Source organism: Mustela lutreola, chromosome 10 (assembly GCF_030435805.1).
Source record: "Mustela lutreola isolate mMusLut2 chromosome 10, mMusLut2.pri, whole genome shotgun sequence".
Lineage (NCBI taxonomy): Eukaryota > Metazoa > Chordata > Mammalia > Carnivora > Mustelidae > Mustela > Mustela lutreola.
This window is the reverse complement of record NC_081299.1, coordinates 39,184,963-39,197,293: the sequence shown is the minus strand read 5'-3', so window position 1 is coordinate 39,197,293 and position 12,331 is coordinate 39,184,963. Positions and strand designations below refer to the sequence as shown.

The following is a 12,331-nucleotide window of genomic DNA, read 5'->3' as shown; positions in this document are numbered from 1 at the left end:
GTCTTAAATGTAAAGTCATACTTATAAAGAATATATAGCTAATTTTTTTATCCAGAATAAAAATTTTTTTCTGTACTATTTAGTCAGTTTGTGTTTAGCACACTTACAGACATATTTATGTTTAAAATCTACATTTTATTTTTTGTTTTGTATTTGACCTATATTTTGAATTTCTATTTTTTTTTCTTTTCTTGCTTTTCATATGAGTGGAAAGGAACCAAATTATATAGAGGCATTGTTAGTTTATTTAGAAATAACCATTTTCAAAAGGTCAAAAATTGGCACTTTGTTGAAATATTAGAGGTAACATGAAAAAAGGATTGTTTATGTATATACACAAAGAAGATATTTCTCACAGTAATGAAGGTGGTCAACAGGATAGTTATAGAAGATCAAGGTCCAGATGCTTGTTATTATTTAAGAGAATAAACTTAGCAAAAACAAAGACTATATCTGATTTATTATCTGTTTTATTTTACAACACATAACATGGTACTTTTTTGAGGAATATCTGATTGAATAGATGGATGAATGTATTGACTGTGGCTATGATATATTCCAAAGACAGCACAATGGAGTCAGAAATCTTTATTTCAGGGTTTTTCCTGGTGCTTTAAATTATGAACTCAACAAAACACTAAATATTTCTGAGTTTCAACTACTCATCCATGGGGTAATGGTGAGGCTTTAATAAAATAAAGCATTTCAATTAATTATGAAACTAAAAGTTTTGACACAAATGGTGCCTTATTTATTTCTTTATTTTTTCAAATGGTGCCTTATTATTAGATAGCATCTATGGCAGCAATTTTAAGATATATCATTATTTATCAAAACCCATTTATAGTGTTCCAGGATTAAAAACAAAATAAAAGTTTTCCTTTAAATGTTCAAATGCACATTAGTTTGTAATTGTTTAACCAGAAATATTTAGATGGCAAAAAAACAGTGTTTTTTTCATCTCTTGTTTCTTTTATTTGTATTTTATTTTAAGTTTTAAGATTTTATGTATTTATTTGACAGACAGAGATCACAAGTAGGCAGAGAGTCAGGCAGAGAGAGCGGAGGAAGCAGGCTCTCTGCAGAGCAGAGAACCTGATACGGGGCTCTATCCCAGGACCCTGGGATCGTGACCTGAGCAGAAGGCAGAGGATTTAACCCACTGAGCCACCCAGGAGCCCCAAAGATTTTTTTTTATTTATTTGACAGACAGAGATCACAGGTAGGCAGAGAGGCAGAAGTAGGCTCCCTGCTGATCAAAAAGCCTAATGCAGGGATTGATCCCTGGACCCTGGGATCATGACCTGAGCCAAAGGCAGAGGCTTTAACCCACTGAGCCACCTAGGTACCTCTCTTTCTTGTTTCTTTTAAGCATTATAACTGTTAGTATACTTTCAATTTATATTATCTCTGTATTTTTTCAAGCATCTATGTTATGTAGAAAAGCTGTTAGTCTAGTGATTTAGAGTCATATTGCTGGAATTCAAATCCCAACTCTGACTCTTACTTGCTTACATGTTATATGACTCTAGATAAATTATTTTATATCTTTGTCCTTTGATGTTTTCATATGTAAAATGAGGATAATAGTGGTTTCTACCTCACATGGATTGTTTTTAGAATTGGATAGGTTAGTACCCCCATCATTTTGGACAATATGTGGAGTGTAGAAGCGCTCAGAAAATGTTTTCAATTGAAAATTAATATTCATAGTAGTTACCAAGAGATAAATATTCATATTTCTTTTTAAAATATTCATATTTCTGTTAATATAATCCTCACTTTGTAGTTGAAAAAACAGAGCCTGGATGAAATTAACTGAATTTTCCAGTGATATTCAGGAAGTGGATAGAGGTAGAACTTGAGCCTACATCTCTGATTGCAAGTTCAGTGCCACTGTGCAATGAGTATTCTGCCCTGTAGGACATAAGGCTTTTTAAATATTTTTGTATGATAATTGAAAGTACCAAATTAATTGAGGATTCTTCTTGGGAATTCTGAAAACAATTGAAACTAGAAAAATTGAAATAAAAGTTTTTGGTTTTAATTAGTTCATGTTTGTACTTTTCTATCAATGCATTTTTTTTTCAATATCTATTCTTGATTGGAAGTTATTGATTGTTTTTGCTCTGGAAGGAGGAATAAGTCTGGCTTCTCAGGCCAAATTTTAATGGAAGCAGATAAAATTACCCTAGGGTTAATTGACAAGGTTTTTTGGGGAAGATTATCTTATTATCTTGAATTACTGCCTGATGAATCTTAGATACAGGCAGTCAAAGAATGGTACAGCTGAAAGGAACTTTTAAGATTAGGTAACTGAATATTCTCATTTAGTAGATGAAGCCCTTAGAGAATAAGTAATTTACGTATTGTTGTACAGTGATTCAGCTGAGCTAGAATTTAGGTGTACTAATTTCCAGGCTCATATTCTATCTTTGACAACACAACAGGTGCTCAGTAAAAGAAGTAACATGCCAGTAGAACCAGTAAAAGAATTAATTGAAAACTTTGTTGTATTTAAGGTTAAAGTTTAATTCTGAGTATTCATTTGGAGAAAGACACACTAGAGCTTATTTTATTTTTTATTTTTTTTTTTAAAGATTTTATTTATTTATTTGACAGACAGAGAACACAAGTAGACAGAGGCAGTCAGATAGAGAGGAAGGGAAGCAGGCCCCCTGCTGAGCAGAGAGCCCGATGCGGGACTCGATCCCAGGAACCTGAGATCATGACCTGAGCCGAAGGCAGCGGCCCAACCCACTGAGCCACCCAGGCGCCCTAGAGCTTATTTTAAAGCAGGATATTGCTATGCTCTTCAGGTGCAATAGAATAGTGATTTCTCAGTCAATTTCTGTGTTGCTGTCTATAGTCATCTTTACTCTTCTTCAGATGTTGATTATCTGGCTTGAGAATTCACCATAGTCTTTGCTTCTATTTTTTTTTTTCCTACCTCATTGTGACAGTTATGTGAAAGCATAGCCCTATAACTGATTTCACTGCTCATTAGATTAGAAGTCAAAGAGAGGATATACGAGGAATGGAAATCACAGGTACCTAAGTTTATACACATTTTTTTATTTTTTAGAATTAAAATATAATTAACATACAGTGTTGTTTTAGTTTCAGGTGTACAATGTAATGATTCAGCAATTCTATACATTACTCAGTGCTCATCAAGATAAGTGTACTCTTGATCACCTTTACTTATTCACCCCTCCCTCACCAACCTCCCCTCTGGCAAACTATATTTTTGATATAAGTGATCTGTTGGTGGAGAAAATGGAAATTAATTTCATGGCTGTTAGTGAACTTGACATTATTCTTATGGAGCAACTAGTTCTAATTTTTGTTTAAAACCTCATTCTACATATCCTTTAACATGTTCTGATAGAAGGCGATTACCAAAAGTAGCTTGTACTGTGCTTAGTACAATGCATACTATTGTTGTGAGAATTAAATTAGAGATAGAAGTAGTTTGTATAAAGCTTAACACAAAATACATGAAATATTATTGTCCTTTTCTCTAACTAGTAAGCTGAAGTTTGGTTGTGATACTTCCTTGGTTTATTGGGGCATGCCACATGCTCCATGACATCCCAGTGTAATAATCTGTCACTTGTAGCACAAATAGATCTGACTAATAAGTACTTGAAGAGCTGTTTGTACCACAGCATGGACTAGCTGGAAGGCTCCTCTTATCCTGGGCTGTATTCAGAGTTGGCAGCCTTATAGATTGTGAATGCTGAACCTACGAGTTACTGAATAATGATAAATGTTGCTGTCAGAGCTCATATTTAAATGTATGTGCCACTGAGCTGCCTGAACTTCTATTAAAACACAGTTCTTTTGATTTTTATCACCAGGTAACCTTGGACGGGTGGACCAGGTCTCTGAATTTGAGTATGACTTATTCATTAGGCCGGATACCTGTAATCCACGCTTCCGAGTCTGGTTCAACTTTACTGTTGAAAACGTGAAAGAATCACAGGTGAGGGAAGTGTTGGATATCTTCAGTGTGGTTTTGGTAAGAGTATTATGCTTTTGTTTTACGTTAAAAATCTCAATATAATGACTAGATTAGGAGTATATTCTTGTGTATCTCTAGCAATGATATAGTTTTAAGAGATATAAACAAATATGTATAATATGCTGTCTTTTGTTATCTCGTGGTTATTAAGTAATACAAATAGATTTTCTGAGAACAAAAAGTGTTCTTTACTGATTAAAGAATTATTATAATATGCTGGTTTCCTCGAGGAACCCTTTGGAAGTGACTTGCTCTTATGTTTCTTATAGCGTGTGTTCTCTGTATTTTTTTTTTTTAATAAATATCTATAAGGGACTTTTCTCACAGGCCTCAGTTTCAGAAAAAAATTTTCTTCTTTTGTAGAAGAAGGTATTTATTTATATCTTAAAAATAATATGATTCTTGTAATTCGTCTTATCCCCGCCTCCTTTTTTTTAATCTGTTGGGAAACTCAGATCCAGTTTTATAGTATTTGCTAAGGATACTTGAAAACTTTTTGGTTTATATTTCTGTGTACTAATTTTTCTTTCATTCTGATCATATTAATCTGTCTTTAACCACAATTTCTTCATCTATATTTTCCGTGTTTGTTTTTTATGATCCTGTTCAAATATTTTGAGTGAGAGTATTGATGAAAATAGAAGTAAATGCATATGCCTTAATAAACACCTAATCCTAAGAAATCATTTATCATTCTGTTATATTAAGATATATAGTAATGGAAGACTTCACAGACTTTGTACATACAGTGATACAATTTTTTTAAGTAGATGAAAGCATAACCCTATGACTGAATAGCTAGCTATCTGCCTTCTTCCTTCAGGGTCATCTTTTTCTAGTATACTTGGGAGAAAGGGAGGGTTGGTTTAATTTTCCCTCCCAAGTCAGCCCATCCTGTTTGCTCTTTAAGTTGGCTGTTTGCTTCTCTCCATTTTCCTCAACTGCAGTTAGATTCATGTGTCTGGCAATGGTCATTGTCTGGAATTTAGATACTGTTACTGGAATGCTACCTTCAGCAGGAGAGGGGTGCAAGGAATAGTCACTCCAATTTACTGTTGATTCTCTTAATTCTCTACAACACCACTGGCACATGATTCTTTGTAATGACACAGGTGTATATAATGTTTCATGAGGTAAGGATTAATTGGAAGGAATTAAATAGATGGGAGAACTTTATATTGTTGGCTAAACATGATTTAGGATAAGTGGGAAAAATGTTAAATCCATCACAGAAAACTGCTCAAGGACTTACTTTAGTTCCTAGCTTTTCTTCTTAGTTTTACTTACTCTCCCTTAAGAGAATTTCTTTTTCAGCTTTTCATAGTAAGAATGACAATATTCTCCGCTTCACCCACCATAGGCAAACCTACACTCTACCTGACCAGAGGTTCACCTGACAATAGGATTACCCTCTTGTTCCAACAAGACAGTTAGTAATTATCAAAATGCATTTCCAAGCCTATATTACTGAGTCTTAAGAGTAGAACTTACAGCAGGAGAATTTAGGCACATCTGCAACACTCAGTCTTGGCTCTTCAACTTTGGGCCCCCTGTCAAGTCTCTCTCTGCTTCTATGAGAAAGACATACAACCTCTTGTTCTTCTGTTGGTGTCTCACGTCAGTAACTTACGGTTGTAACGTACACCACTGAAAAACAAACAATAATTCTGAAGCAATATAGTCAATTCATATGAAGGAAGGGAAACATTTTCTTAAAAGCAGTATAATCTGCCAGAATTTCTAATTTCCCAAAAGGGTTTACTGATTTCTTCTTTATGCACAGAACACATGCACATCCTTCACCTTGCATATTACAACCAGGAATAGACTAAATCCTAAGAAATGAGACCTATTACTTTTCAAACAATAGAATCCTCTATCCTAATTATATCTTTGCTAAATAGAGACTTTTAGCTCTAAAATTATTATGGTTCTTTAACTTTGGGCCACATTAAATTCTTATTTCAGTTTTTCCTTGCACTTAATCTCTGTACAAATAATATTCTTACATAGCTACTCTGGTCAGGAGGAGGGGTGGGGAATGGTTTAACTAGACAGGGAAAATGTTTTTCTTTATTTTCTCTTTTAGGGGAAGGGGCAGGGACAGAGATAGAGGGAGAGAAGGAATGTTAAGCATGCTCCATGCCCAGCATGGAACCCAACACAGGGCTTGATCTCACAACCCCTAGATCATGACCAGAGCTGAAGTCAAGAACCCATCACTTAATCGACTGAGCCATCCAGGTTCCCAAGAAAATGTATTTCTTGTTATGCTATCTGAGATAGTTTTTTGGACAGGTTGCTCATAAATTTCAGTTTCTTGTTTTTTGCTCCTCTAGTTGCTTACAGGTATGTCTTTTTGTTGTTTAAAATGTCTCTCCAGAGTGTTACAATTTTTATACTATATGGTAAAGTTATACACTCTCTTTTACTGTCTTGCCTATCAGTTAAGCAAGTAACATGAATGTGTTTCAAGGGATTATTATAATAAAAGAGTTGGTGTTGTTTTTATGAACATTTATTTTTAGAGGTAGAGGAACCAATATTTACTTGACTCTCTGAGTTTCTATCTTCATATCCAGTGCTATTCTACTTTTGTGTCAATTGAAATCATGAATATGTTTATCTGGTTTTCTGGAGTATGATGCTTTATCAACCTCTTTCTTTGGGCCATTGCTTGCTGTACTCACATAATTTAGTTATGGAAGTCTGTCTCAAGATGGCATGAATATGATCTGCTAGAAAGATACGATATATATCTTTCACTCACAGGATATTTGTTTTCATGGTTGTCTATGTGAAAGAGAATGGTTTTATGATTAAGTTTGACCTGTGAGGTCTGTTTTTATAATGTCTCTTCCTATCATCTTTTCCATCTCTCTAATTTCCGTTAAAATGAGACCTTCATGAATGTGATCTAGTCAGGAGCCTTATTTAGGGCTTAGTACTAGCAAGCAAAAGAAATATTAGTCTGAGTTCATTAAATGAATGTTAAAAATTAGAGCATCAAGTATACCATACAAACAGGTCTACCTTTTTGGTTATTTCCCTTGACATTTGTAAGAAGTTATAAAACCTTGGAATATGTGGTTCTGTATCCTAGGACTGATGTCTAAACCCCCCAAAGTGGTTGCTAAATAGTGTGTTTGCAAGAGTCTATGTAAACTAACATAAATATATTTTTATTAAAAAGTAATTTTCTCTCTGAAAAACTTGTATTAAATATTCTTATATGTAAATTTATTATTGATGCAACAAAATACTTACGTGATATGAAAACAAATCTATTTAAATACTCATGACAAAATTTCAACCAATAAGAGTGGGAAAATGATATGTCTTGACTTTTAAACTTTGTTTTTTCCCCCTCATACAGTTTTTATCTCTTTGAATTAATTTTTGTTTTTTTTGATTCACTGATGCTCAATGTAATAAATTTGGAAAATATAGACAATTATTATAAGCAGAGAAAAAGCACAAACACATAATCAAACTATCTAGAAACACATTACCTTTTTGGCATATTTACTTCTAGACTTTTTATTTACTACTTTATTTTTTGAGCATAATTAAATTTTTTAGCATATGCAAATTTTTATGTTTTGTTTTTAAATAAACCAAGTAGTATCACATGCAATTTTCTATCACTAAAAACTTCATAAACATGACCGTACAGTAGTTTTTTACTATTGGACCATTTCCTTACTCTTGGCATAAAGATTATTTTCCATTATCTGTTGTTATAAATAACATTGTAGGGGATATCCTTGTATATGAATTGTTATTCATATTTCATTTTACTTACTAAGGATAAATTCCTAGGAGGGCAATTGATAGGCAAATGGTGTGAATATTTTTGAATTCTTGATACATATATAACTAGTACAAAATTTATACTATTTTACTGTCCTATCAGCAATGAAATGCTTTTCCTTGCATTTCTTGCTTTGGATTGTTTCTTGAGTTCAGTATTTCATATATTAAGAATAATTTTTTTCATCACTTACTTTGAACTTTTACACAAATAAATGTGATATAATGCAGTGTTTCAGGACTCTTGTCATAAAGGAATTAATTACATTCCAGCAACAACATGAGGTAACAAAAAAGATCCATTTATTGTTTTGGCTCTTTTTCTCAATTCAGCAATCCTCTTTAGTTTGGGTGTGCCAACCGACTGTCCTCTGAGGTCTGTAATGGAAAATTTTAAAAAAGAAATTTTTTTTTTAACAATGAAGTATTTCTTACATTACTATAAGCAGTAATGTGGCTTAAACACAAACACACTTTTCTATATGACATGTCCGATTTGGACTTCAAAATTCCAACAGTTTGCTGCTTCTTTAGTCTCCATCCTGGAGATTTCAGGTACAGTGAAACATCATCCTGGCCAAAATCAACAGTGCACAGAGGCAGCTTATCACAGTAGAAAGAGCACAGACAATGGATTCAAACACATTTGGGTTTAAATCCTGATTCTGATACTTGTGAGTTGCTTTACTCTTGATCTGTTAAATTAATCTCTTGGTGACTCAGTTTTCTATCATCATCACCAAACAAATTTTAATGGTTATGAATATAGATTTTATGTTAGGTAGGGCTGAATTGTGAGCCTACCTTTGACTTATTTCACTTACCGTTATACCTTCTAAATCCATCCATGCTGTTGCCAATAAGATTTTGTTCTTTTTTATGGCTGAATAATATTCGTGTGTGTGTGTGTGTGTGTGTGTGTGTGTGTGTGCATGTATCACATCTTTATCCATTCATCTGTCGACAGACACTTGGGTTGCTTCTGTATCTTTACTGTTGTAAATAATGGTGCAATATGTTTAGGCGTGCAAATATATTTTCAAATTGGTCAATGAAAGAAAAGTACCTTATGATTTTACCCATATGTGAAATTTAAGAAGAAGAAACAAATGAACAAAGAAAAAAAAAGAGAAAAATTTTCATGTATCACAGAAACATCATCAACAAAGAAACTAAGATACCTATGACATCAAAGAAGACCCAAACAATTAGTGAGCATATACTTTTTGTTGTATTTTTAATAGAAAGGGAGGTGGACAGGCAGAAGAAGAGGGAAAGAGAGAATCTTAAATAGACACCGTGCCCAACACAGAGCTTGATGCAGGGCTTGATCTCACAACCCTGAGATTATGGTGTGAGCCAAAATCAAGTCAGATGCTTAACTGAGCCACCCAGGCCCCTCATGTAGGATATACTTTTATTCAACAAATATTTAATGACTACCTCTTTGTTCTAAACATAGTTGTAACACTTGGAATATAGTAATCAAGTGAGAAAAAAGATAGGAGCACTTATGGGCTTTCCATTCTAGGTGTATCACTGGGTCAAAGAGAAGGACAAAAAATAAACATAACAAATGAGATATATAGAGAAGGCCAAAATGAATCATCATTAAAATTGGCCTCCTTGAGAAGGTAACATTTGAGCAAAGACAAAGGATGTAAGGAAATATGCTTTACAAATATCTGGTAGAAGGGCATCCTTACAAGTTGGAATAGCTATTGCTCTAAGCCAATGTCCTGTTGGAATCATATCTGGTTCGTTTGAGGTACAGAAAAGAAACCAGTGTGATTAGAGCTGTGTGAGCAAGGCAGAAATTAGTAGAAAATGTGGTTAAAGGAGTATGTATGTGGTAGGGTAGCATTGGGTTGGTTGAAGTGATGATTTTGTGGGATCTTGTGGATCATAGTACAGACATTATCTTTTACTCTGAAGTACAAAAAATATTAGAGGAGTTTAACAGTAGTTACATGATATGACTTGTATCATAAAATTATTGACGTTTTCTTGCTAAAATTAGACATTAAAGACAATATGACTGAATGATAAAAACAGGGATCCAGTTTTGAGACTTTTGCTCTAATTTTAGTGGGAGAGATAGTGGTTTGGATTATTATGGTCGCAATTTAAATGATGAAAGATATTTAAAGATACAGCCAGAGGATTTCCTTCTGGATTTTATATTTATGTATTAAAGATATTTATGTATTAAATCAGGGATGACTTTAGGGCTTTGGCACGAGTATCTGACCTGCAGGCAAACAGAGAAGCAGGCTTTGAGAAAGCTGAGGAGTTCAATCAGGTTAAATATGAGATACCTATCGTATATTCAAATACACTAATAAGTAGGCAGTTGGGATACACGAGTCTGGAGTCTGAAAGAGAAGTCAGGATTGAAGCTATATATTTGGGAATTGTTGTCATATAGAGAGTATTTAGTCATAAAACAGGGATGATACTACTATAAGAGTAAGCATAAATAGAGAAGAGGAGAGGAAAAAGTAGTGAGTTTATAGGGACCTCTGACTGAGAAGCTAGTAAAGGAAACTGAAAAAGAGCAGGTTGTTAGGAGGAAATCCAAGTGTATATTATCTTGGAGTATAACTGAAAAACAACCATGAAGGAGAAGTGAGTAATGCACTGTGAAATATGCTGCTGATAGTTTAAATAAGATGGGGACACAGGAATGATTGTTGGATTTGGGATTATGGAAGTTATTGATAACCTTGACAAATAACAGTTTTAACTGAGTGCTAGAGTAGGCTTTAGAGAATGAGAGAATAATATCCTCAGTGTTCATCAATGTTGTTGCATATTGCATAATTTCCTTCTTTTCAAAGGCTGTGTAGTATTCCATTGTATGTATATACCACATTTTCTTTATCCATTCATCCGCTGATGGACATTTAGGTTGCTAAATACTGCATGATTCAACTTACATGAGGTATTGAAAATAGTCTGGAACTCCAGATTCTCTTTCTTCAGCTCAGTGAGTTATCATTCATTTTACATGAGTTCCTTTGCCTTGCATCATAGTTCTGAAGGTCCCTCCAGACAGAAAACTTTAGTGATCCCAGGGCTTACCTGATTTGTTTCCCTGTCTCAGAGATCAGACATGAGTTTCCAGCTCTCTAATGCTGAAGAAAAGCTGTTTTATGTATTTTGTCCAGTGTTCTGCTTGTTTATACTGGGCAGATAATTCCAGTAGCAGATAGTCCGTTATGGTTGTAAACAGAATGTGCTTGTGTTTTCACCAGTAGAGACCACAAACTAAGAGAAGAATGAGAGCCCAGGGTACATTCAAGAAAGCCTGGAGAAGGAATATACATTAAGAGGATAAGGAATAAAATAGTAAGGTGAAAGGTAGTGAAAACATGATAGATCAGTACTTTGAAAGTAGGATAACCATATTATCCAAATCCAGTAAATTTTGGGAGTGAAAGATGATCTAATAATTAAAACTAGATAGCAGTCATAAACCAGAACTTTTCTAAGCAAACAGAGACTACTTATTTTTGTGGACATTCTAATGAAGTGAAAGTAGTTTGGCAAGTAGTGTACTATAGTAAGCTTCAAAGAGAATTGGTGGTCATTAGAGAGTAAAATGAATGAATGAAATTGAAAGGAATGCACTTATTGCAATTATTGGTAATATCAAGGTATAAAGTAAGTCTGTATGTGTAGCTATATACAATATAATGAAAGGTAAGATATAGGAGAGATAAAGGGATGATATAGTAGCCAGAATGTTGGGAAAGATTATCTCTGTGTATACTGGAGAAATGACAGTGAGGCTTGAACAGCAGTCATTAAGAAATAAGGAGGAATGACAGAGAAGTAGGGAGATGCTAGCAATAATGAGATAGAGTAGAAAAATAATCAGATGGATTGAAATTCAAAGATGTGTTTGTGGACATAAAAGCTCAATATTATAAGATGTCAGTTTTCCCCAAATCAACCTATTATTTTAACACAGCTCCAATTAGAATCTCCCCAATTTTTTTTCATAGATTTTGACAGGCTAGTTTAAAAATTCATGTGGAAAAGCAAAGGGCAAAAATAGGTAAGCCAATCTTGAAGAATAACTAATGGGTATATGTTTATTTTATAGAAATTCATATTTCAGCTAACAATTTTTATTTATAGCAACAGTGATTAAAATAGTATGGCATTGCCATAAAAATAGACAAATAGTCCAAATGGACACTCTGGAAATCAGAAACAAGGTTATTTATATAACAGAGGTTTTATTAGAAAATGAGAATAGTAGGGTCTATTCAATCAATGCTACACATTATCCCCATGTTCTTTGGATTAAATACTTAAATATGAAGATTCTCCCTCCTTCTCCTTCCACCCTTCCCTCCCCGCCACTTGCGTGCTCTCTCTTTGTCTCAAATAAATAAATAAATCTTTAAAAAATTCTTATTTGAGGAACAGAAAAGCAAAATCATAAAGAGATAAACTTTTGAGTTTGTAAAAATAAGCTCT

General features: G+C 33.8%; 1 protein-coding gene across 2 annotated transcripts in view; it reads left to right on the top strand.

The window, feature by feature from the left end:
• Positions 1-12,331, top strand: part of AGBL4 (AGBL carboxypeptidase 4) — a 1,588,908-nt gene that overhangs the window by 338,088 nt on the left and 1,238,489 nt on the right. The window contains exon 3 of one of the 2 annotated variants that reach the window (XM_059137376.1): positions 3,864-3,988. In XM_059137376.1, the coding sequence (XP_058993359.1) occupies positions 3,864-3,988 (125 nt within the window). Of the gene's footprint in view, positions 1-3,863; positions 4,025-12,331 lie in introns of both variants that reach the window. The other variant, XM_059137375.1, reaches the window with a different exon arrangement.